Source organism: Lissotriton vulgaris, chromosome 1_1 (genome assembly GCF_964263255.1).
Source record: "Lissotriton vulgaris chromosome 1_1, aLisVul1.2, whole genome shotgun sequence".
Taxonomy (NCBI): Eukaryota; Metazoa; Chordata; class Amphibia; order Caudata; family Salamandridae; genus Lissotriton; species Lissotriton vulgaris.
In genome coordinates, this window is record NC_141685.1 from 1090442839 (window position 1) to 1090469618 (window position 26780).

The 26780-nt window shown below is 45.8% G+C and overlaps 1 protein-coding gene across 1 annotated transcript in view; it reads right to left on the bottom strand.

Annotated features, from left to right (window-relative positions):
* SREBF2 (sterol regulatory element binding transcription factor 2) overlaps positions 1–20421 on the bottom strand; it is a 350039-nt gene extending 329618 nt beyond the window's left edge. The window contains exon 1 of the mRNA XM_086963475.1: positions 20268–20421. Coding sequence (XP_086819601.1) covers positions 20268–20421 — 154 coding nt within the window. The remainder of the gene's footprint in view (positions 1–20267) is intronic.
* Positions 20422–26780: the final 6359 nt, after the last annotated feature.

Sequence of the window (26780 nt, forward strand, 5' to 3'; positions counted from 1 at the left end):
TTAATTCATATGACACAGATCCTCTACAGTGAGTGGAAAGATGGTGTGAATAGGAGTGCTCGTGATTAGATGAGAGGAGAATATGAATATGCAAGTGAAATTATATACAGCGTAAACAATAGTTTCAAATGAGGACCGGCTGAAGGTATTTTACAGAATACAATATGCCACAAATCAATAGATACATCAACATCTATCTACTCCCCCTGATCAAAGCCTTAAAACAGAGGAAAGTAAAAACATTCAACTACGCAGATGATCTGCAGCTCTCCTTCACAATAGATAATTCTACCGAATCTATTACCAACTTTCAGGACACCATTGTGTTCATCCGTCACTGGATGGATTACAACCATTTGAAGCTAAACCCTGGAAAGACAGAGGTACTGCTGAAATGAGACAGCCACATCTCCTGGGGCCCTCATTATTGGCCGGCAGAATTGGGGCCTTTCCCTAAACCCTCCTCCTCCGTAAAAAGCTTAGGGGTGACTATCGACGGAGACCTGTCCCTTAACACCCAGGTGGGAACAGTTGTCTCTAAATGTTTCTTTCAACTACGTAAAATCCAGAAGATACATCACGTGCTCACCCAGGCAGCACTGATACAAGCTGTGATTGGCCTAGTCTTGTCGCACTTAGACTACGCAAATTCAATCTATCTAGGCCTTCCCTCCTATCAGATCAAGAGACTCCAGCTTGTGCAGAACCAGGCAGCACGTCTGATATATCAACAACCTAAGTGGCAATGGGCCAGACCCCTGATAAAAAAGCTTCACTGGCTCCCACTGCTCCAACGGGCCACCTTCAAAACCGCCTGCATCACATTCAAGTCCCTAAACTGTTACAGTCCAATGTTTATCAACAGCCTGATCGTGAGATACACTCCATCCCGTGACCTCCGCTCTAAACACCAAAACCTGCTGGTAAGCACAAAGTTTAAACGCAAACGGCACGGTGGAAGCCGTTTTGGCTACCTAGCGCCACAACTCTGGAACTCACTTCCAGGGGAGATCCGTTCCTGTCCTCCCTTACTCCAGTTCAGAAAGCAGCTTAAGACTTGGCTGTTTACACAGGCACATGAGTAATACACCCCCACTGCTATCACCTCAGAACAGACTACTAAGTACAGTTTCAATAGCGCCATGAAACCTTGGTCTAAGTGCGCTTTACAAATTGGTTATAACATAACATAACATAACATACACTTTCCGAATGCCGTATTTATCTATATGTGGAGAAGTTTTCAGTCCAGGTCAATAAGGTTAAAATGTCGACCTTGCAATGGGGTCTTATTCGGCACAGAAGGGAAATCTTGCACCCACTGTGTAATTACGTCAGGGTCCAAATCGATGATGTGCCAAGTGATCGCTATAATTCTCATGCAGAGTAGTATATGGACTTGATACTGCGATTAGGATTGTCTGAATTAATCGGCATCATTTCTCCTTACTCAAGGGATTGCAACCAGAGCAGGTTTTGACAGACGCGAGACGCTCCGGTTGCAATCCCTTGGGTAAGGGGAAATTGTGCCCATTAATTTGGACAATCTTAATTATAGTATCAAGTCCATATACTACTCTTCTTGAGAATTATAGAGATCACATGGCACACCAATTTGGACACTAACGAGGTACCCTCTTCCTTTCAAATTAGAGCTACTCAGCCCATTCACAAGTTCAACCCATATGTGATTACACAGTTGGTGCAAGCTTGCCCCCTTCAGTCCTCCTCGTTCATCTCGGGGTCGAAACGTCGACATTTTAACCTTATTGACCTGGACTGAAAACAGTGGGACCACCTGTTTCTCTGACATAACAGGCAGCCTACGCATCAGCGGTCGCTCACTTATAAAAAAGCAGTATGTGGGCAAGCAGGGGACATACAACTACCCTTCTCTGAGCAACTACTCTTTCCACTCTAAGGAGACCACAGCCACAAGGTGGCCAGACTCTCCTTTGACCTACAGACATTTCCTGGGAGATAATGTTCTGGGGAACATCAGATTTTCCACCACAAAGGTCTGGCTGGCACAAGTACCCTGCAATGACATGGACCTGATTCACTATGTCTCTCGGGAAGTGATCCCTACCACCCCGAGGGATCACCAGCTCACATTCTGGGTTCACCTCCGAACTAAAAGATACTAGGGCGTGAACTATGCCTTATCTGGGTAATATTTCAGAGTGGCTAATTCGGTGTACCTTCTTCTTGGAGCAAGAGGAATCACCCATATTGTGCCCAGACTGTAGACCATCAAAACACCTGCCCTTGTGAAAAGGTCTCTTTACCCCCTAAGGTCCCACCTTCCTGAAGTGGTTTGGGCTGCTTTCATCTTGTTCAAATTTGGGGTTTCTGGCTTGGCTCTCCTTCTTGTGATCACTCCCCTGGGATTTCTTGGGACACCCTGGTTTGTACTCACACTTCAGCTACCCTTCCAAGATGCCTGAGGTCAGTCTCCCTGCAAGCCACTAGATGCTTGTGTAACTCTGAAAAACAATTACTTTATATATGTCAGAAAAACAATTACTTTATGGCTGACCCTTGTGATTATTTGTATTAACTGTCTTATTATTCACATGTTTGGCTTTGTAGCCACCTATTCTGTACTATTTGACCTATTGATTTATCTGTGTAACTATACTCCCTCAGGTACTTCTCTTTGTAAAGCGCTCTGATATCTGCAAGGATCTTGTCCGCGCTATATAAAACTTTCAAAATAAAATAAAATAAATAAATGTGTTCCTTCATAACTAAAAAGGTATAGCCCATCATAAGGGTTCACTGTATTACTCTTCACCAAAGTTTCAGTGCTTTCAGTAAGACATCTACAAACCAGCCCAAGATTGTTGTGACTCCTTGTGTGTGTGTCTCAGAACATCTTACAGTATTCTTCTGGAATTAGACCAACCTTCTACACTAATTCATCCTTCATGTGGGTGCATGAATCTGCTGTCTTCTGTTTTGGAGTCTAAAGTGTATCCATCAACCGTGTGTAGGTACCAACCCACACAACAATGCTCCTGAGTGCTGTTCGTCTATCATGCGCATCCTCGAGGTCTTCTCATAAGAAGTGGACCATTTATCAATGTCGTCCCCCACCACAAACCTAGGCATCGCACCTTAAAGTATGTAACAGGTGTGTGGCCCTTCCCCTGTAGACACCCCACCTCAACGCTGCTGCTGCTGCTGCTGCCACCATCTCCTTTGGTTGTTAGTCCCTGCCTGGCCTTCTCCTTCAAGGCAAGCTTCTCCTTCAGAACAATCTTCTACTCCTCAAGGACAATGGAAGCCAGCCATTGTTTTCCCTTTTTTTTGTTTTTACACCTCTTATGTCGAAACAAGTCCTTATGTATGTGGCAATTGAGATTCTGGGCCAGTCAGTTACTGCATGCATCAATGCAGCAGCCGGCCCTCCTCGGGGGGCATGGGAAGTTAATACCAACAAACCCGATGACCCACAAGATTGCAGATGCACCCTTTACGTCCAAAGTTACAGAAGGAGGCACTTCAACAGCAAGAAGTAACTGAATGCTGCTGGAAAGCATGTAGTGCCTGCAGTAGGAGAAACGCATTAAAGAAAATAGTGCTTACAGACTAAATAAAACGTCCCGTGTAACAACCAAAGAACACTCGCCACTGAAGACGCACCTATTGCTAACGCCATTCATATATTTTCCCCTGGCGAAGGGCTGACATTGCCCGAAATGCATCAGGAGATAAGTTTGAACTATATAATAGATTAATGCATCATATGGATGAATCATTCTAGATTTGGAGCCATAAAATCAGAAGAGTAAAACTTTTCAATAAGCTGCCAATCTATTTCATTCATTTATCGCTGCACTTATCAAGTTTTATAGATCTTGCTTTTAGCAGGCCTCACGCTGCGCTCAGGGGGACGGCACCTATGTATGTGACACTACCTATTGTAGGTTACATATTAAGACAAGGCGGTACTAAAGAGGGGCTAACAAGCCTACTAACGAATCAGAAGCCAGCATTTACAAGGGGCAATGACACAAGCCAATAAAAAATATGGGCAGAGAGTGGGCGGCGCTTCAACTATATACCATATATGTCAACACTACCCTCTGTTCAAAACATGGTCAAAGATCTGGGCATCTCTAGCAGTAGCTCTCCCTCGATGAGAACTCTAGTCCAGTCGGTAGTAGGTACCTGCTTTGGTCTACTGCAAATGCTGAGGAAATTTCTACCTCTGCTATCACTGAATATGAGAAAAACGGTGGTCCAGGCGCTGGGGACCTCCTGACTGGATTATGCGAATGTCTTGTACCTGGGTTTACCAGAGTTATCTTCTCAACCTCTTGCAGGTAGTTCAAAATGAAGCGGTGAGATTGGTGCTCATCCCAGGACACAAATGTCCCCTCACCTCAAGGCTCCACACTGGCTTCCAGTGAGAAAGAGGAAGGATTACATTTAAGGCCTTGGTGCTGATTTTTAAAGCCTTATAAGGCAAGGATGGTAGATATCTCAGGAAGAGAGTATCCCATTGCATTCCATCCAGAACGCGGAGGTCTTCCTCAAATGGCTTGGTCTCAGTGCCCAGGATACGTCAAACTCAATCTGGAGGGAGATCCTTTAGGTTCCTGGGAGCCCAAGCCTGGAACTCACTCCCATCAACCCTGAGATCTATAACAGACCTGGATGTCCTTAGGAAACAAGTTCAAACCTAGTTATTTTGCATCTGGGGGCACTTGAAAAGGCAGATGGGAAAAATGTAGGCCGGGACACTCTTGCTGAGTAGCCGTGCGCTCTATAAATGTGGTCATTCATATACTGCAACACAGCATGCCTTGCAGAGCAGCACGTGCGCTGCCCAGGCTCAACCTAAAAAAAGCTCTTCCTATGGAAACTCTGACCCAAACATAACTACGCAGTGGCGAGACTCTCAGTAGGCTACTACTGTTCTGAGTAAATACGTTTTTTTCTTTACAGGAATGTTAATGTTAACTTTTCAGCAGTGGAATGTCAACATTTACAAGTGAAAGGCCATTTTAGCCCTCACCCCTCATGCACTTAACACTTGATTTCCTCTAAAGGAAAACAGGCAGATATATCGCAAAATGAAATGTATACTGGTTTTCACAAGACCAACAGGTGGCTCAATGATATGATAGCATCAGTCAGTCCTGATTTCAGCCAAAGCATGTTGTATTTTAGGGTTTGCAGTATTAGCACTGTCATTATGGGCTTCAAAATCCCAAAATACCAAGTTACAGTGGCGGAAAGCTGAACTGATGGGCATCACACCTGCCAGGGGTTGACAGCTCTGTTCAAAAATGTTACAGTAGCCGGATACGTTTAGAAAGCTGGCTAATTATACCTTCAAAATGAACGGCAAGGTCTGCTCACATACTTTGTGAGATTTCACTTTTTCTTCCTTATGTGCCGTACACTAAAACAAGAAATGATTTTATTTTCGTATAGTGAAAATATATAAACCTAAATTTAATATCATTAAGCACACGTACAACATGGCAAACACTGCCAACTTCCACACCACAAAGAATACGTAATTGACTGGTGGCAGAAGCATGAAAGCAGCACAAAGTTACATCGCACATAATGAAACATTCACTTGCTCACTGAATGTGTGTAACTGGAACATCCACATTGAGAGATTCTCTCCCTCCTACAACAGGTACAGACAATACAGCAGTAGTGGAAATATCCCTTTTGTACATAAATGGTACACAGAGCAGCAGCGGAAGTGTCCCTAAGTAACTGAACGGGTACTACATGGGCAATAGTGGTGCAAGTTTCCCCATCATGGAAAAAGTAGCAGCAGGGAATGCTGGCTTACTTGAAACAAGCATTTGCAATGCAATAGGTCTCGCATTAGGAAAGTTTGAGCTGTTGGTATTGTAAATAACAAATTTTATATTTAGCTGTTGGTTTTGAAAATACCAAAATTAATAGCTTTGTCATTTACAATGCCAATAGTTTTAACGTTCGCAAATGTGACACCTATAGCATTTGTAATGCAATATGTGTTGTATTTACGTGACTTAGATGTTGAGTGCAGTGTAATTATGTGGCGTGTAATTATGTGGCACTGAGTGGTATTTGGAGTGCATGTTGCATTGAGTGCAGTGTAATTATGTGGCGTGTAATTATGTGGCACTGAGTTGTATTTGGAGTGTATGTTGCATTGAGTGCAGTGTAATTATGTGGTGTGTAATTATGTGGCACTGAGTTGTATTTGGAGTGTATGTTGCATTGAGTGCAGTGTAATTATGTGGTGTGTAATTATGTGGCACTGAACTGTATTTGGAGTGTATGTTGCATTGAGCGCAGTCTAATCAGTAGAGTGTAATTATGTGGCGTGTAATTATGTGGCACTGAGTGGTATTTGGAGTGTATTGTATGTTGCATTGAGCGCAGTCTAATCAGTAGAGTGTAATTATGTGGCGTGTAATTATGTGGCACTGAGTGGTATTCGGAGTTTATTTTGCATTGAGTGCAATGTAACTATGTGGCATGTAATTATGTGGCACTGAGTGGTATTTGGAGTGTATGTTGCGTTGAGTGCAATGTAGTTATGAAGCATAATTATGTGGTATTGTGTGGAGTGTGTTGCATTCAGTAGAGCATAATTATGTGGCAAGTAATTATGTGACAGTGGTATTTGGAGTGTATGTTGCGTTGAGTGCAGTGTAATTATGTGGCGTGTAATTATCTGGAGTGTATGATGTATTCAGTAGAGTGTAATTGTGTGGCGTGTAATTATGTGGCACTGAGTGGTATTGTTTGGAGTGTATGTGCACCCCATCCCTGCAATGTAAAGCACCTCAAACGGAAAGATGCCTGGAGCATCAACACATCCGAAATGGTGAGATTCATTGCTTCACATTCAAGCAGATAGAAGGGTTCTATGATAAATACAGATATACAGGATGTAAAGAAATCTCATTACTCAAAACCTGTCTGTCATCTGTGTGGAGAAGGTGAGGATGCGAAGGATTTGAGACTAAGCACGTGCCAGAGGTGCTGTACAGGACATATATTATATTATATTCGAAATAGCCAGGGCATAACGGGGACGCACACTGCTAGCAGCAATAATGTATTTTTCTAGTGTTCATTAATGATATGTTTTCTGCAGAACCTTCTGAGGGTTGAGGACTGGTGTTAGCGTGCCCGATGTAGAAAGTCTGTTTAGGGAAAAATAAATGGCAACGTTAATGGATACAAATAAGTTAACATGGGGGTTGAATTTTGAGGGACAACCACGCATGTGACAGGTTAATCTTGCATGAACCACATGACACTTCCTCAGTAGGAAGTGATGGAGAAAGCTACTTGGTTTATTAAAAGCTCCATTATCTGTGGACAGTATATATACTCAACCTGAGAAGTATGTTTGTAAATTATAGAGGTCCATCAAGCTAATAAAAAGAAATCCTCCACCCACTAGCTTAGAAGTAGGCCAGGGTGGTATTTTATAAACACAGGCATATTCTTGCAAAATTTCCAACACTAACGTTACAAATGCCTGAGATTACGCCAGTACGCCATGCTGTGAAATTGAGACTTCTTTCGAGTAAAAATCCTATCGCAGGAGTATGGGAAGAACAGAATAGAGGGTGCCTACCGCTGTTGCCCCCAAAAGAAATCACCGCCGCAGCCCTGCTCCGTGAAAACCGGAAGTCAGGCACTTTTGGCCGAGACGGGGTCGGGGCCTGCAATCCAGCAGGAAGTTCCGCCCGCCGCCGCCGAGGAAGCAGTGAAGCCGGCCGACTCCGACCAGCGCTGCAGAGGAGACACGCCGAAAGAGCCCGGTGAGTGGGAGGGGAGGGGGGTGTATGCGTGTGTGTCTGTTCCAATGTGTCTGTGTGTGTGCGCGTGGGTCTGCGTGTGTGCGCGTGGGTCTGCGTGTGTGTATGCAATGTGTGTGGCTGGGTATGTGCGCATGCGTGACTGTGGAGTGTGTTTGCGCAAGGGAATGAGACACGAGAGGGGCAAGGCGACGTGCGCGCTCACGAGGTGAAATCCGCGTCTGCGCTCGTGCCCCTCTCGTGTCCACTCTCCCAGATACGGGCAACATTAGTTGTCTTCGCTGACAGCTTGCAATGCTTCGCATTGCAAGCTACGTCAGCTCGCCCTAAAAAGGTACAGCATGACAGAAGTAAACTAGCTTCCCTCCCTCACCGAAGGCCGCCAGAGCGCAAGTTTCCCTTCTCTGCAGAACAAAATGAGCATTCAGCTATAATGCAAGCGTAACCACTCACAACCCGTACAGTTAAGGCATTATGTATGGAGACATGTGATATTTGTATAGCAAAAAGCCAAAAGGCAGCGAAACGAGTCAAACTGAAAGACAAGGGGAGATGAGCCCAGAGAGCAGAATTGGACTGTTGCTGCATTGAGATGTAGTGTTCCTATTGGGGTGGGATCACAAGTTCCATGTGGGCACAGTGCTATTTTTACTGATTTTGGGTGCATCCATGGAGGAAACATGTTACCTTGATTTTACTTTTTGCACTTTACCTCCAGCCAGATGCTGTGCAAAAAGCCATCAGAAATGGTGAGTTTGTCAGCCAAATCGACATGGAGTTGGTCAGGATGGCTTTGTGGATGATGCAGGTGTTCTTGGAGATAGTGCACACAGAAGACAAGGAGAGCCAGTGGAGCTCTATCCGAAATGGGGTGATGGTTTTACATTTCTTCAGCCCCAATACTCCGTAGTAGGAGCCAGTGTGGAGGCGGGGAAACCACAGAGAATGGTGTTGATACCATCCAGACATGAGTAAGAGGCTTGCACAGCAGTTCAGAAGCAGCTTACTGGGGGTAACAATGTAATTTTATTTTGTAGAGAGAGCGGATACCAAGTTGTCAGTTTTCTTTGCAAGGTGTTCCTTAAGGGTGAGGTCGGTGTCCAGGGTGAATCCATGTAACTTGGCATTGGGTAAACGTTGGACCTTAAACCCTGAAGTTTTGACAGGGCATGACTCTCAAACTTACTTTCTGATTGTTGGAGAGAAGGGGTTGGTATAGTTATCTTTATATACTAGTGGTACAGACTGCTCTTTAAATGTGAGTAGGCGAGTGATGGCCCAGTAGTAAAGGAGGCCATCAGTCAAGTCAAGTCAAGTCATAACATTTATATAGCGCACTACATACCCAGAGGGTTTCAAGGCGCTTAGGAAGGGGAGGAGGATTATTTGTCAAATATCCACGTTTTAAGCTGCTTTCTGAACGCTAGGTGATTCTGGGTGAGGCGAAGGTAAGCGGGGAGTGAGTTCCATGTTTTGGCAGCCAGGTATGAGAAGGATCTGCCTCCCATGGTGGTCTTGTTGATGCGAGGTACAGTGGCGAAGGCTTGGCTGGAAGAGCGAAGTTGGCGGGAGGGGGTGTAAAAGGACAGTCGAGAGTTGAGGCACTCTGGTCCGATGTCGTAGAGTGATTTGTGTGCGTGGGTAAGCAGTCGGAAAGTAATCCTCTTATTGACGGGTAGCCAGTGGAGGTCTTTAAGATGACCAGAGATGTGTTCGTTGCGTGGGATGTCTAATATGAGCCTGGCTGAGGCGTTTTGGATTCGTTGTAGTTTCTTCTGGAGTTTTGCGGTAGTACCTGCGTAGAGGGTGTTTCCGTAGTCCAGTCGGCTCGTGACCAGAGCGTGGGTGACTGTTTTCCTTGTTTCGGAGGGGATCCAGCGAAATGTTTTTCTGAGCATGCGAAGAATGTTAAAGCAGGAAGAGGATACGGCGCTGACTTGTCTGTTCATTGAGAGTGAAGAATCCAGGATGACGCCTAGGTTCCGTGCGTGGTCTGTCGGGATGGGTGCTTTTCCGAGGGCTTCCGGCCACCAAGAGTCGTCCCATGCAGAGGGGGATTTACCTAAGATGAGGACTTCTGTTTTGTCTGAGTTCAGTTTCAGACGGCTTTGTTTCATCCATTCGGCGACTTCTTTCATTCCCTCGTGTAGGTTAGTTTTGGCGGTGCTGGGGTCCTTGGTGAGAGATAGGATCAGTTGAGTGTCATCCGCGTAGGAGATGATGTTGAGGTTGTGTTGGCGGGCGATGGCCGCGAGGGGGCACATGTATACGTTGAAGAGGGTGGGACTGAGTGAGGATCCTTGTGGTACGCCGCAGATGATTTCAGAGGCCTCGGACTTGAATGGTGGGAGGCGGACTCTCTGGGTTCTTCCGGTGAGGAACGAGGTGATCCATTCCAGTGCCTTTCCTTGGATTCCGATGTTTGAGGCGTTGTAAAAGGGTGCTGTGGCAGACTGTGTCGAAGGCTGCAGAGAGGTCGAGGAGGATGAGGGCGACTGTGTCTCCATTGTCCAGTAGATTTCGAATGTCGTCTGTTGCTGCGATGAGGGCGGTCTCAGTGCTGCGTTTGGCTCGGAAGCCAGATTGTGAGGGGTCGAGTGATTTGTTGGCTTCGAGGAAGGCGGCGAGCTGGTTGTTGACAGCTTTCTCGATGACTTTGGCCGGGAATGGAAGAAGCGAGATGGGGCGGTAGTTTTTGAGTTCGGTGGGGTCTGCTGTTGGTTTTTTCAGAAGGGCGGTGAGTTCAGCGTGTTTCCAGTCTTCTGGGAAGGTAGCGGAGTTGAAGGAGCAGTTGATGACGTCTCGGAGGTGCGGAGCTATGACGGAGTCTGCTTTGTTGAAGATGTGGTGAGGGCATGGGTCTGTGGGGGATCCAGAGTGGATGGAATTCATCAGGCGGATGGTGTCCTCAGTGGAGATTGGGTTCCAGGCGTTAAGGGTGTTAACGGGGGGAAGATGGTCAGCTGATGGTAGGGTGGGTTGGCTTCCGGGTTGGTTGTCAAAGCTGTTGTGGATGTCAGCAATCTTGTTGTGGAAAAAAGAGGCTAGGGAATCGCAGAGGGTTTGAGAGGGGGTGATGTCGTTGGAGTTGGCCGAGGGGTTGGAAAATTCCTTGACGATGTTGAAAAGTTCCTTGCTGTTGTGAGCGTTGTCGTCAAGTCGATCTTTGAATGCTGTTTTCTTGGCTTTACGGATCAGTTGGTGGTGAGTACGGATGGCGCTTTTGAAGGCGTCTTTGTTGCTGGTGGATGGGTCTTTTTTCCAGGCCTTTAAGGGAGCGGCACAGTTTCTTGGACTTCTTGAGGTCGTCGTTGAACCATGAGGCCTTCTTGATGCCAAGTTTGTGTTGACGTTTTTTCAGTGGTGCTAAGTTGTCGGCGGTGTTGGATAACCAAAGGGTGAGGTTGGAGGCGGCTTCGTTGGCGTTAGAAGAGAGGGCTGGGGAGGTTTGAAGGAGCGATGTGGAGATCTGTTCTGTGGTGATTTTGTTCCAGTTTCTTTGTAGAGTTGGTTGGAGGTGGATGATGGGTTTCGGCTTGTTGTAGGTGAAGTGAACGCAGCTGTGGTCAGTCCAGAGGAGGTCCGTAGTGTGGCTGAAGGAGACATGGTTGCTGGAGGTGAAGATGGGGTCGAGAGTGTGACCTGCGATGTGGGTGGGGGAAGTGACCAGTTGTTTAAGTCCGAGGTTGGCGAGGTTGTCCAAGAGGGTGGCGGTGTTGCGGTCGTTGATCTTTTCAAGGTGGAAGTTGAGGTCTCCCAGAAGGATGTAGTCTTTGGAGGGGAGTGCGTGTGGGGTGATGAAGTCCGTGATGTCTTCACTGAATTTTGCGCGTGGTCCTGGTGGTCTGTAGAGGAGGGTGCCTCTGAGTGTGGTCTTGGGGTTGATGTGGATCTGGAAGTGAAGGTGTTCGGAGTTGGCGAGGTTGGCATCAGAGCTGGTTGAGATGCGGATTGTTTTCTTATGGACGATAGCGATTCCACCTCCTGTATGGTCGGTGCGGTCCTTGCGTGTGATCTTATAGTCATCAGGGATAGCGATGGCGATGTCAGGGGCGGAGGAAGCGTTCATCCATGTTTCCGTTAGGAAGGCGACGTCTGGAGAGACGGTGTCTAGTAGATTCCATAGGTCAATGGCGTGTCTGTGGACCGAGCGGGTGTTGAGAAGGATGCATTGTAGGTGGTTGGGGTCGGGAATCTGTGGTGTGGTCGTAGCGGAGATGTTGTCGGTGCCGCTGAATTTGCAGGAGTAGCAAGAGAAAGGTCCATGGGTGTGTCCAGGAGCGGCTTGGACGCAGTTGGGGACGCGACCGGGGTTAAGGGCTAGGAGGGTGGCGGCATCGTAGGTAACGCGGGGGGGCTGGGCAGCGCGAGGGGCAGGGGGTATGGCGCTGGGCGCGGTCCAGGCGCGGACGGGCGTAGACGGGCTTACCTTTGGCGCACCTTCGGCGAGGCCGTAGCGCGTGGACGCTGCGCGTGGGGGCATTGGCCACAAATGGATGGTGGGGGGGGGAGGGGCGAGGGCGTCTCAGCTGGGAGGCGGGGCGGGCACACGAGGACAACAACAACAATCAAGATGGAGGCGGAGGGGGGAGCACAGCGGAGCGCTTCAGTGAAACGCGCTAAACACACAGCAAGCACTTTAAAGCAGGTCTAGCAGTAGAGAGGCAGGCAGCAGGCAAATGGTGTCGGTAAGGTAACAAATAAACCAGCGCTACGATGCGCTACAGTAAAAAGGCTATCAACAAACAGCAAACACTCTAAAACAAGTTTAGCAGTAGAGAGGCAGGCAGCAGGCAAATGGTGTCGGTAAGGTAACAAATAAACCAGCGCTACGATGCGCTACAGTAAAAATGCTATCAACAAACAGCAAACACTCTAAAACAAGTTTAGCAGTAGAGAGGCAGGCAGCAGGCAAATGGTGTCGGTAAGGTAACAAATAAACCAGCGCTACGATGCGCTACAGTAAAAATGCTATCAACAAACAGCAAACACTCTAAAACAAGTTTAGCAGTAGAGAGGCAGGCAGCAGGCAAATGGTGTCGGTAAGGTAACAAATAAACCAGCGCTACGATGCGCTACAGTAAAAATGCTATCAACAAACAGCAAACACTCTAAAACTAGTTTAGCAGTAGAGAGGCAGGCAGCAGGCAAATGGTGTCGGTAAGGTAACAAATAAACCAGCGCTACGATGCGCTACAGTAAAAATGCTATCAACAAACAGCAAACACTCTAAAACAAGTTTAGCAGTAGAGAGGCAGGCAGCAGGCAAATGGTGTCGGTAAGGTAACAAATAAACCAGCGCTACGATGCGCTACAGTAAAAATGCTATCAACAAACAGCAAACACTCTAAAACAAGTTTAGCAGTAGAGAGGCAGGCAGCAGGCAAATGGTGTCGGTAAGGTAACAAATAAACCAGCGCTACGATGCGCTACAGTAAAAATGCTATCAACAAACAGCAAACACTCTAAAACAGTTTAGCAGTAGAGAGGCAGGCAGCAGGCAAATGGTGTCGGTAAGGTAACAAATAAACCAGCGCTACGATGCGCTACAGTAAAAATGCTATCAACAAACAGCAAACACTCTAAAACAAGTTTGGTTTCTTCAGGAGTGGAAGGATTGAGTAGGAGGATGTGACTTATCTTGAGCACTCCTGTGAAAATGCCAAGGGGGAGAGGTCGACAATGGTGAGCAACAGTTAAAAAAAAAAAAAAAAAAAAAAAAAGGGAAAAAAACGTCTCTGCAGAGGGCTTTGATGAAGGACATGGCTAAGACATTATTATAGGTATGGGTTAGAGGAAGTTAGGCATGCCAGCTAGATCTTCTTGAGACAGGGTGGTCATTGTGGGATGCTACACACAAAGATAGGTTTAGGAGAAGCATGCTTGTTGTTTTCGATCCCCTGGTTCTTTTTTTTCCACTGAAGCTGTTAATGGCATTGCACTTATCCAGGGAGTGTGTAATTATCTTGAAGAGTATTCTACTTTTGTTGGAAGCTTCATTGAGGATAATTATTTAGTATTTAACTTTGGCTGATGCATTTAGGTTAGTCTACATGTTCGATGGTGGTACGTATATAGTATAAGGTCCTCCAGGGTTCAGCTTTTTTAGCTATTTCTTTCCATTCTGCTGATAAAGTGTTTGTCAGCATTGCAACTGAAGGTTTCGACTTGCAAGTTTCATTTGGAACGCGAGTGTTCACAAGGTTTTCCAGAAATGCAACGAAGATGCTTACAAGCGTATGTATGTTGGAAAGAGTGGTGGCAGGGCAAGAGATGAGCTTGAGCTTTAGGTTGTCGATGGACAAGTCTTTGAAGAAGCTGAAACTTTGCTGTTCTCTTTTGAGTTGACTTTGGTGTATTGATTGGACGCCGAGAAGGGTATTCTGGATGGTGGGGTAGTCAGCCTAGTCCAGAAGTATGGGAGGTATGCAGTGGATAGTTACTGATATCACGAAGACTAGGATGTGTTGTTTGGATTGTGTTGATTGGGTGACATAATGAAGCAAGTTGAATGTGTCAATAAGGCTCAGAAGCGTGGTGCTACTTTTCTGTGTGTGTATATCCAGGAGGTTGAAATCACTGAGAAGTAAGGTGTGTGGATGTCAGGTGGATGAAATGAGAAGATGTTCAAGAATTTGTCTATTAAGTGGAATGTGGAATACGCACCTATTTATGAAGCTGCTTAAGTCAAAAAGGTGAGTGCATACTCGAATTAGTGAACATAAGAGTACTGCTGCTACTTTCACTCAGCTGACATTCAATGTCAAAAGACTTGCTATCACTCTTTCTCCCATTTCTTGCATGCGCTTAAAATACTGCCAGTAATATTTCTGTCATGTCCTGAAAGTCCTAGTACAATTAATTACCCTGCCAACCCTGCTGCACAGATATGGCCATGTTTTGTCTTGCTGCTGTAACTTCTTGTAGACCCTGCATTTACTATTCACATGCACATTTGTCAACAAACCCAAGATCGCACAGGCTGAGGCCTTGCTACATGTATACTAAGACCTTCCCTACACCTGGATTGAAGGCGAAACAAAGGCAAAAAATGCAAATCTCTTATGTTGGATGTATTCCTCCATCGCCCTTTCTGATATCTAGAATCCCTGTCCACTAAGCTATCCCCTTTCTCTGTCCCTATTTATTTTCTCCCTTTCACTAGATTTTGTGTTGATCTCTTCTGCTTTCGTTTTTCTATGTGCTCAGTACCTTGTCATCTTGTTTCACCTTAATTTGTCTTTCCATCCTTTTCTCTAATCCTTGTTCCTCTCTCTTTTTACATTTACACCTGCCCCTCTCGTCACCTTCTTTCCCACCCTACTCTTTTACACACGGTCCGACTCTGCTCCACATTGCCTCTTTCGCCTGCCATCTCTCTTACTTTTTCCTATCACCTATGATAACCTCTCTTCCCACTACCAGGGCCCTGGAGAGAATTTCTGCACCCCTACATGAAAGCACACCTTTCTGTACCAACCCCCTAAGAATGGTGTCACTGCTGCTTCCACCAGTAAATTGATGTCTCTGCTCGCGGCAGTCTAGGAATTCACCTAGCAATCTCTTCCGCAAAAACTGCTCTACCATGTCTCACACAGAGTCCTCTTTTTCAATGCTTTCCCCTTGCTCTCTTTTTTATCAAATATCTTCCTTCCTCTTCTTAATCGTATGCTCTTTCCACCTTATCCTTTCTCACTTACCTTTCTCCATCTTGCATATCCCTCCTCTCTCCTTTTTCCTTCACCCGCCTCTGTCTATCCTGACATGCTGCTCTTTCTTTTACTTTACTTTACTTTTCAAAACTGTGAGAATTGAGTTTTATACATATCTTTTGTGGTCCTCAGTGGAGTACCAAACCAAATAAAATAAACTTGTAAAGTTGCTCTTTCTCCCTCCCTCTCACTTAACTTTTAAGCCACCTCACACACACTACTCTGATCCTGATCATCTCACTGCCTTCTCTCATACTTTTCTCAAACTTCCTTTCACATATTTTCTATTACCTTTTTCTGAACTTTCATTAGGATCCACACATCGTATTACTCCTCTCTCACTTGAACACAGTCCTCCATCGCTTATGGCCGACTTTCCCTCGCAAACTCTTTTTACTTGCCCTTCACCTCCACCCTCTCAGCCCTTAATCCCGGCCGTGTCCCCAACTGCGCCCAAGCCGCTCCTGACACACCCATGGACCCTTCACATGCAACTCCTGCAAGTATGACGGCACCAAGACCAACTCCACATCCACGCACACCAAACAGAGAACTGATACCAACCACCTAAAATGCATCCTGCTCAACATCCGCTCGGTCCACAGACACGCCATCGACCTTTGGAATCTACTAGACACCATCTCTCCTGACGTCGCCTTCCTAACAGAAACATGGATGAACACCTCCTCAGCCCCAGACATCACCATTGCCATCCCGGACGGCTACAAGATCATCCGTAAGGACCGCACCAAGCAAACAGGAGGAGGCATCGCCATCGTCCATAAGAATTCCATAGGCATCTCAACCATCTCAGACGTCAACCTCGCTAGCGCCGAACACCTTCACTTCCAGATCCACACCGACCCCAAGAGCACACTCAGAGGCACCCTCCTCTACAGGCCACCTGGACCCCGTGCACAATTCAGTGAAGACATCACTGACTTTATCACCCCACACGCCCTCCCTTCCGAGGACTACATTCTTCTGGGAGACCTCAATTTTCATCTGGAAAAGAGCAACGACAGAAACGCCACCACCCTACTGGACAATCTTGCCAACCTTGGACTCAAACAACTTGTTAACAGACCCACTCACTACGCAGGTCACACAATCGACCCCATCTTCACCTCCAGCAAACATATCTCCTTCAGTCACACCACAGTTCTCCATTGGACGGACCACAGCTGCGTTCACTTTGTCAACAAAAAGACCACAACCATCCTCAACCTACTCTGCGAAGAAACTGGAACAAAATCACCACCAACCAGATCTCCTCATCGTTTCTTCAAAACCCCCCTGCCCACTCTTCGAACCCGAACCAAGCAGCCATTAACTTCACTCAATGGCTAACCAACAGCGCCGACAACCTAGCACCTTTGAAAAAACGTCAAAACAAACTAGGCTGCAAAAACGCTCCCTGGTTCAACGATGATCTTAAGAAATCCAAGAAACTCTGTCGCTCCCTCAAGAAGGCCTGGAAAAAAGATCCTAACACCAGCACCAAGGACGCCTTCAAAAACGCCACCCGCACACACCACCAACTGATCCGGACTGCCAAGAAAGCTGCACTTAAAGACCGACTAGACAACAACGCCCACAACAGCAAAGAATTATTCAACATCGTCAAAGAGTTTACTAACCCCACTGCCAACTCCAACGACATCACTCCCTCTCAAACCCTCTGCGACTCCCTAGCCTCGTTCTTTCACGACAAAATAGCAGACATCCACAACAGCTTCGACAACCATCCCGGAGAACAACCCTCCCAACCTTCTGCTGTACCCTCACCCCCCTCGAACATCCTCAATGACTGGAACCCTATCTCCACCGAGGACACCATCCGCCTGATGAACTCCATTCACTCTAGTTCCCCTACAGACCCATGCCCTCACCATATCTTCAACAAAGCAGACTCCATCATAGCACCACACCTCCGGGACATCATCAACTGCTCCCTCAACTCCGCCACCTTTCCGGAAAGCTGGAAACACGCCGAACTCAGCGCCCTTCTGAAAAAACCCACAGCTGACCCTACCGAACTCAAAAACTACCGCCCCATCTCGCTCCTTCCATTCCCGGCCAAAGTCATCAAGAAAGCTGTCAACAACCAGCTCGCCGCCTTCCTTGAAACCAACAAGTCCCTCGACTCCTCACAGTCCGGCTTCCGAGCAAAACACAGCACCGAGACCGCTCTCATCGCAGCAACAGACGACATTCGAACTCTACTGGACAATGGAGACACAGTCGCCCTCATCCTCCTTGACCTCTCCGCAGCCTTCGACACAGTGTCATAGCACCCTGCTACAACGCCTCAGAAACATCGAAATCCAAGGAAAAACACTTGAATGGATCACCTCGTTCCTTACCGGAAGAACTCAGAGAGTCCGCCTTCCACCATTCAAGTCAGAGGCCACTGAAGTCATTTGCGGCGTGCCACAAGGATCTTCACTCAGCCCCACCCTCTTCAACGTATACATGAGCCCCCTCGCGGCCATCGCACGCCAACACAACCTCAACATTATCTCCTACGCTGATGACACTCAACTGATCCTCTCACTCACCAAATACCCGAACACCGCCAAAACCAACCTACATGAAGGAATGAAAGAAGTAGCCGAGTGGATGAAACACAGCCGTCTGAAACTGAACTCAGACAAAACAGAAGTCCTCATCTTAGGTACTTCCCCCTCCGCCTGGGATGACTCTTGGTGGCCTGAGGCCCTTGGAAAAGCACCCATCCCGACGGACCACGCACGGAACCTAGGCGTCATCCTGGACTCCTCACTCTCGATGAACAGACAAGTCAATGCCGTTTCATCATCCTGCTTCAACATTCTTCGCATGCTCAAAAAACATTTCGCTGGATCCCCACCGAAATCAGAAAAACGGTCACCCACGCACTGGTTACGAGCCGTCTAGACTACGGTAACACCCTATACGCCGGTACCACCGCAAAACTCCAGAAAAAACTCCAACGCATCCAGAACGCATCAGCCAGACTCATACTAGACATCCCGCGTAAAGACCACATTTCTAGCCACCTGAAAAACCTCCACTGGCTCCCCGTCAATAAGAGGATAACATTCCGCCTCCTAACCCACGCACACAAAGCACTTTACGAACTTGGACCCAAATGCCTCAACACTCGACTTTCCTTCTACACCCCCTCCCGACAGCTACGCTCCTCCAACCAAGCCCTTGCTACTGTACCTCGCATCAACAAAACAACCATGGGAGGAAGATCCTTCTCCTACCTGGCAGCTAGGACCTGGAAATCACTTCCCACTCACCTTCGCCTCACTCGGAACCACCTAGCATTCAGAAAGCAACTTAAAACTTGGATATTCGACAAGTAATTCCCCACCCCTCCTCAAGCGCCTTGAGACCCTCTGGGTATGTAGCGCGCTATATAAATTATTTGACTTTGACTTTGAGGTCCTCCAACACAGTGCATGCTGGGCCACAAGCAGCAAATACATATGAATTGTCCTTTCTGTCCAAAAGAAACTATACGACAAAGGTAAAAAGTCACAGGGATTAAGAATTCAGGGGTATTTCTGTCCCTTAGAGCCCTGCTGTTACGTTATGCATCTTAGGCTGTGATACAAGTTATGGGTTATCTCTGCGATGAGCATCAGATTCCTTAAGGTAGCGTGACCAGTCATCCTGAATGTATCCCGACAGACCTGATTTTTAAAAGATGTCCCTGTCTCCCGCCACTTTTTGATTAAATAAATATAAGTCCCTGTTGTAGAGAGGGTCGGTGGGGCGTACATTAATTAGCGTTTAGTGCATGCTCAGGTTTCCACGGCTCTCTCAACATCAGTGAGAGAAGCTGCTTCTTTAAAGACTCACATGCTGGGCTGCCATAACACTTTCATGCAGCACAGCGCGTTCTAAGGGAGAGTGAATTAGTGTCTCAGAAGCCCTATCAGAAGAGTTTAAGCCTTTTTCCCAATCCCATTGAAAATTTAAATTAAGTGCATCGCGGGTTTCAGGGCAGCTGCCCACCCCTTCAGAAAGACACTGAAGTTATAAAGCGCTATTTTTCAATTGCTTTCTGGTACTTGTAAACTTGTTATACCATTATAATATAGTATTAAGTCTCCCAGAATGCAAGGGAAACTTTAGTCAAAATGTTTTGAAATGTAACTAAGTGCACAACCCCTCACATGGTAGTATTTTTTTGTTATTATTTGTAGCCCAAATTACAGGTTGTGGGGTATGGCAGCGAGTCTAGTCCTAAATTAGTTGGTGCTGTAATTATGCCCTCCAGTGTCCGTGATCAGTACCAACGTTTAGTCCTTTTAGTATGTCTGTGGCCATCCTAGTTTTTGGTTGTTGTAATATAGCCATCCTACCTTAGTTGCACCTTAAATTCAATTCATTTTCGGCCTCACTTAATACATTTACCTTGAGAGTGAACATAAACATCCAGCTATACCAGTCTCAAGACACATTTACCTTACACCTACCCTTTCTTGTTGCCCTCCACTGATTTGCTTTTGTCTTTACTACTACTCCTTTAGCCCCCTTACTTGCTACCTTTACCCTTAACGCTATCTCCTGTCATGTACATTTCACAGCTTTTGCTTGACACCCATCCCTTGGCGCTCCTGTTACACCTTCAATACAGCGTTATATTTTATCGACCCTCCCTTACAAAACAACCGTGTTGCCTCTCCTTCTTGCTCGCTTCTAGCTGTCACTCTAGATTGCTTCTCACTACCATACCCTCACTGGCCCAAGACCTCACCATCGATGTCCCCCATGGTCAGCTCGTCCCCCAGCCGGCTTAGACCATCCATGACCTCCAACGACTCCATCCTGCTGTCGCACCGGGAACTGTCACAACGCCATGCTAGGAGGCCCACTAGGGTACCGCCCGCGAGAACACCAACGTCACGCATAGCAATTTCTGCGAACCACGCCTCGCTCTGGCAAGATTACAAGTAAACCAACGGGGCCATCTTGGAATAGAACACAGATATTAAAAAATGACGCAGGAAAGGAAACTGTAATTTCCTTCATCATCGTAGTACGTTAACCTACGGGTACAAAAACACATAGTTACAATTAAGTTTTGTTTATAATATTTTAAAAATATATTTTATATTGAATCCAGTTTAAGACAATTATACAAGTTACTTTAAAAAACTATAACAATACAATTTGGAGACTCAAGTGCAAATAAATATATAATGAAATTGATCAGTTGAAGGATTCAGGTCAGTAAGACGCCATGCTGTCAACCCTGAGCGCACAAAAGCCTTTGCCAGTTCTTGTTTTATAGCATAAAAGTCTGAGACCGAGGCTTGCAACGCGATACCCAATGCACCCCACCTTCTTGTCCCTGACGCTATTTTGTTTTGTATTGCTAGATGAGGCCATGCTCGAGCTTGACCAATAGAACGCCGCGCTGCACCGTGGTGTGATAGCGCATCACCCATCAGCAGGTCCCATATTTGAATAGACGATACCGCCCCTTGCTTACGCTTTTCGAGAAAAGAATCCATTCATTGGATTGGATCGAGCTCGTCAGGCCGTAGAACCCGCAATGACGTCCACATCGACCTTACCGAAAACACAACCACGTTTGTCAAAACAAAATACAGCATGTTTATCATAATATTTCTTGTTTGTAAAAATGTTCCGCACACAGAACGTGTGCATTTTGTTAGAGGAACAGTACGAACGCCCTTCACAGTTTCTTTCTCGAGTTCCGCCTCCAGAACCCTCATCACATTTCAGATCCTTATGCCCACAGACCCTACACACTAGATTACCTACTAGTACGGTGTCCTGAGCGGACAGCAGCTGGAACGTCATCCGAAGAACGCTTCCCATAGTTAAACATTTTTATTTATTTATTTTATTTATTTATGCATTTTTATATAGCGCGGACTTTACCCGAGGGCGTCAGAGCGCTTCACATTAGGAACAGAAATGAAACATAATGAGAAACATTATAAAAGAGCAGATTACAAAAGCATACGTTACGTTACATAAGGTAATAGTGACAATTGTGAGCAAACAAAAACATGAGGTAGTAAAAATTGTGAGCAACCAAAAATACATGAGGTAGTAAAGGTAATAATGACAATCGTGAGTAAACAAAATACTTGAGGTAGTAAAAATTGTGAGCAACCAAAAATACATGAGGTAGTAAAGGTAATAGTGACAATTGTGAGCAAACAAAATACTTGAGGTAGTAAAAATTGTGAACAACAAAAAAATACATGAGGTAGTCAAAAGTGCATAAGAGGAAAAGTGACAAGTGTGCAGTTAAAAGAGAAAACAGAGTATAATTTGAGGTATAATACTGCAATAAGTGCTAGGCACAAGAACAGGCGTTACATTGCTTCAGAATATGATAAATAAAGTTTATGAACACTATAATCCTAGCGTACACTGCTAAGAGTGTAAGATATTCATGATAGCTGCCAACTTTCAGTTGCTTGTGTGTATTGTATTGTATTTATATAGCGCTTACTACCCTTGACGAGGTGTCAAAGCACTTTTTCAGCGATTAGCACGCTACTCCAGGACCCATAGAGGATTAGTATTGTTGAATATGGAATTTGAGAAGTGAATTTATTTATTTATTTATTTATGTCATTTCTAAAGCGCGCTGCAACCCTACGGGCATCCTGGCGCTGAAAAAAGTGCAACTAGAAAAAACTGAACATCAAAGGGACAAGTGAGTGGAACAGCTCTAGGGAAGTGTGATTTTGGGGAAAAGCCAAGTCTTTATCCTTTTGCGAAAAAGCAACAGTTCGTTGGTTTTCCTAATTGCCAAGGGAAGGCTATTCCAGAGATGCGCTGCAGCTATGCTAAAAGCTCTGCCACCATGAGTAGCTTTCCTAATCCTGGGTACACTGAGGAGGTTAGTGGATGAGGAGCGGAGGGTCCGTGTGGGTTCATACCACTTGAATTTGGCCTGAAGGGGCTTAGGACCCAAACCATACGCTGCCTTGAAGACGGTGCACAGGGATTTGAACCGGATCCTCTGATGAACGGGCAGCCAGTGCAACTCAGCTAGAGCAAGGGAGGTGGAGGACCGACGTCCTCGAGAAAGCACCATCTTTGCAGCTGCCGCCTGGATGCTCTGGAGTCTGGAAATCAGATAGGCAGGAGATTCCAGTAACAGAGCGTTGCAGTAATCCAGGCGGCTGAGGATGGTACTTCTGACCACGGTTGCTCTGGTGTGTGCTGGAAGTAAAGGCAGCAGCTTTCGAAGGCCCCGCATTAAGGCGAAGCAGCTGCTCACCTGTCTGTTGACGTTGGTCTCCAGACTGAACATGTTAGTCTGTTAATTTTGATTGAAAAGGATAGTGGAGGGATAAAAGAGTGAATGATTTTTTTTGTTTTTTTTGTTTTTTAGGTCTTAGCAGTAGGAGGAGGCTTTTGGATGAGTAAAAAGGAGTTTTGGAAGGGAGGAGTCAGAGGGAAGATTTTAGAAAGGTTTGTTTTGGGGGATAGGTATAGTAGAAAGAGGTGTCAGATGATACAAGGAGGGATAGAGTAGGAGAGAGTCAAGAAAGGGTTATTTTGGGGATCATAGTAATGGTATGGGGTTTGGGACGTATAGGCTGAGCAATAGGGTAGTGCATTGGAAATGCTAAATTAGAAAAAAGTGATAAATATATAGATCCATAAGAACCTTACGTTTGTAGATGCGTGGGCTGGGTATTGCTAAATGGGACAATGGGCAACATTTCTGGCCCTGGTCAGTCTCAAACAGGCAGCTGCCCTTGTCCTCTCCGCCCTTCGCTGAGAAGCCCTTACCCTGGCCTTATATAGCCCTAGTAATCAGGTGACCCCTTCAGCCAATGGGAACCCTAGCCCCAACACTATCCAATCACAACACTAGCCCTAAAATCTATAACCAATAGGAGACCAGGACCTTACATCCAATCTAAGCCTTAGTCCAAGCACCCAATCAGTTAAAAAAAATCTTGATCTCTACGTCCAATAGAGGCCCTAGCCCTACCTGTAGTCCCAACCCAAGTCCAAGCAACCAATGGTACATAAGCCCTAGTTCCTACTTCCAATAGAAAGCCTAACCCTACTCTTAGTCCCACAACTAGTCCAGCAACCAATCACACCAGAAGCCCTAATTGCTACTTCCAATTAAAGGTCTAACCCTAGCCCTAGTCCCACCCTACTCCCAACAACCAATAACATAGGAAGCCCTAGTCCTACTTCCAATAGAAATCCTAACCCTAGCCCTAGTCCCAACCCTACATTGATTGAATCACAGACCCAGAAACCAATCAGAAACCTCAAATATCCAACTAATGAGGACACTAACCCTAATCCAATAGAAACACCAGATACAACCACCAATCAGTGTACACATGTACCAACCACTAGCAGACCATATAAGGTCCTAGCGGAATATGTGACGTTATTCCGCACACAAATACCCAACATACCATCACTCCGTAAAAATGATACCGCAAGTATTATTACTCCGCAAATTAAGACAACGAAAACTTTTACAACTAATGTGCCTTTACCACGCATGCCTTTACAACGCAAAGGCATGCATGTTAAAGGTATACTCGTTGTAAAAGTTGTAAAGGTAAGTAAGAGTACCCTACCCTACACTCTAATGTAGTACCCCTGCACCACCCACCCTTGACACACAGTCCCTTTCCTACATTTACACTACCCAGCACTACCCCCCAACACTACCATTAAGCACTTTACTTCCCTACACAAACACTACAACACTACCTTAATACACTACCCCCAGCATGACCCTACACAAACACTACAATACTACCCTAAACCATTGCACCCCAGCATGACCCTACACTACACAAACACTACAACACTACCCTAAACCCTAAAACACTTCACCCAGCATGACCCTACACTAGACAAACACTACAACACTACCCTAAACCCTAAAACACTACACCCCAGCATGACCCTACACTACACAAATACTACAACACTACCCTAAACTCTAAAACACTACCCCTGAATGACCCTACACTACACAAAAACTACAACACTACCCTAAACCCTAAAACACTACCCCCAGCATGACCCTACACTACACAAACACTACAACACTACCCTAACCCCTAAAACACTACCCCTGCATGACCCTACACTACAACACTACCCTAAACCCTATAACACTTCCCCCAGCATGACCCTACACTACAACACTACCCAAAACCCTAAAACACTACCCCAGCATGACCCTACACTACACAAACACTACAACACTACCCTAAAACACTACCCCCCAGCATGACCCTACACTACACAAACACTACAACACTACCCTAAACCCTAATACACTACCCCAGCATAACCCGACACTACACCAACACTAACCTAAACCCTAATACACTACCCCCAGAATGACCCGACACTACACAAACATTACAACACTACCCTAAACCCTACATAACTACCCCCAGCATGACCCTACACTACACAAACACTACAACACTACCCAAAACCCTAATACACTACCCCCAGCATGACCCGACACTACACAAACACTACAACACTACCCTAAACCCTAATACACTTCCCCCAGCATGACCCTACACTACACAAACATTACAACACTACCCTAAACCCTAAATAACTACCCCCAGCATGACCCTACACTACACAAACACTACAACACTAACCTAAACCCTAATACACTACCCCCAGCATGACCCGACACTACACAAACATTACAACACTACCCTAAACCCTACATAACTACCCCCAGCATGACCCTACACTACACAAACACTACACTACCCAAAACCCTAATACACTACCCCCAGCATGACCCGACACTACACAAACACTACAACACTACCCTAAACCCTAATACACTACCCCCAGCATGACCCTACACTACACAAACCCTACAACACTACCCAAAACCCCAATACACTACCCCCAGCATGACCCTACACTACACAAACACTACAACACTACCCTAAACCCTAAAACACTACCCCCAGCATGACCCTACACTACACAAACACTACAACACTACCCTAAACCCTATAACACTTCCCCAGCACAACCCTACACTACACAACCACCACAACTCTACACTACACTAACACTACACTACACTACACAATCACTACCCCAGCACGACCCCACCCCTAAAAAATTAACGTAAACCCCCTTACCTCTCCCGTCGTTGTGGTTCCACACACCTCCTGGTTCCATCTTCATGAAGTCTGTTTTTTTTTCACAACGCAAGTGCATTTACCATACATGCCTTTACAACGTAATTCCCTTGTAAAGGCATGCGTGGTAAATGCACATGCGTTGTGAAAAAATGAGAAGTGATGGTTTGTGAGGTCAATGACCTTGCGGAGTAATGGTATGCGGACTCAAAGTCTGCGGAAAAAAAGATGCGGAGTAAAGGTTTATTACCGTCCTACCGACCTCAGACAAGGTTTGCTGGTCAGGGAGCTGGCAGCTGCTTCTCCTGTTCAGAATCTCCTAGGAGACAGACAGGCTCAATCCACACTTTGGACTTCTGCAGGTAAAAGTCTCACTAACTTGAAATCTAACAATACTGTTTGAATAAAACTTTACTCCCTCTCCTGGCCAAAAAACGAGTGCACAGTCCCTAGTAAACACAGTTTAAACAGCTCACAGAAGCACCCTGTGATGTAGAATATCCCTGTTGCTGGGAGGGGGGGAGGCAGGGGGGCTGGTTTTACTGGCTTGTGAACAAAAAATTGTGGCTGGGGGTGCACTGTTTTAACATACAGGTCTTAGCACAGAGCAGAGAAGAAATTTGGAGGGAAACAGAATTGTCACCAGGAGGATTGAGAGGGATAAACTACAGAGTTTGGACTGCAAATCCCACAATTCATTACGTTAAATGGAAGCAATAATGGGCAGCGAAAACCACAAGTTTAAAACTCAAAACAGGTGATAAAATATGCAATCACAGGCAGATTAAAACTACAATTTTAAACTGTAACAACCACAGGCAAAGACAGTAGCCAAAGTAAGGGAAAATCGTTTTTTTAACAACTTTTGTTTTGGGAAAGAGACAGCACTAGTCTGTCTCCTTACCACTTCCTGGACTCTGCTCACAGCAATCTGGGGCACAGGAAGGCTGCAACTCACAGGACTGGCAATTATTTCTAATATGTTACTGTTTATCACCTTTTCTACCCCATTTGAGGACTTGTAAACTATATTTAATGCTTATTTTTTGTAACGTTACTTTTAATGCACTTTAATCTTTTTTTTGTTGTTGCATTTTCCTCCA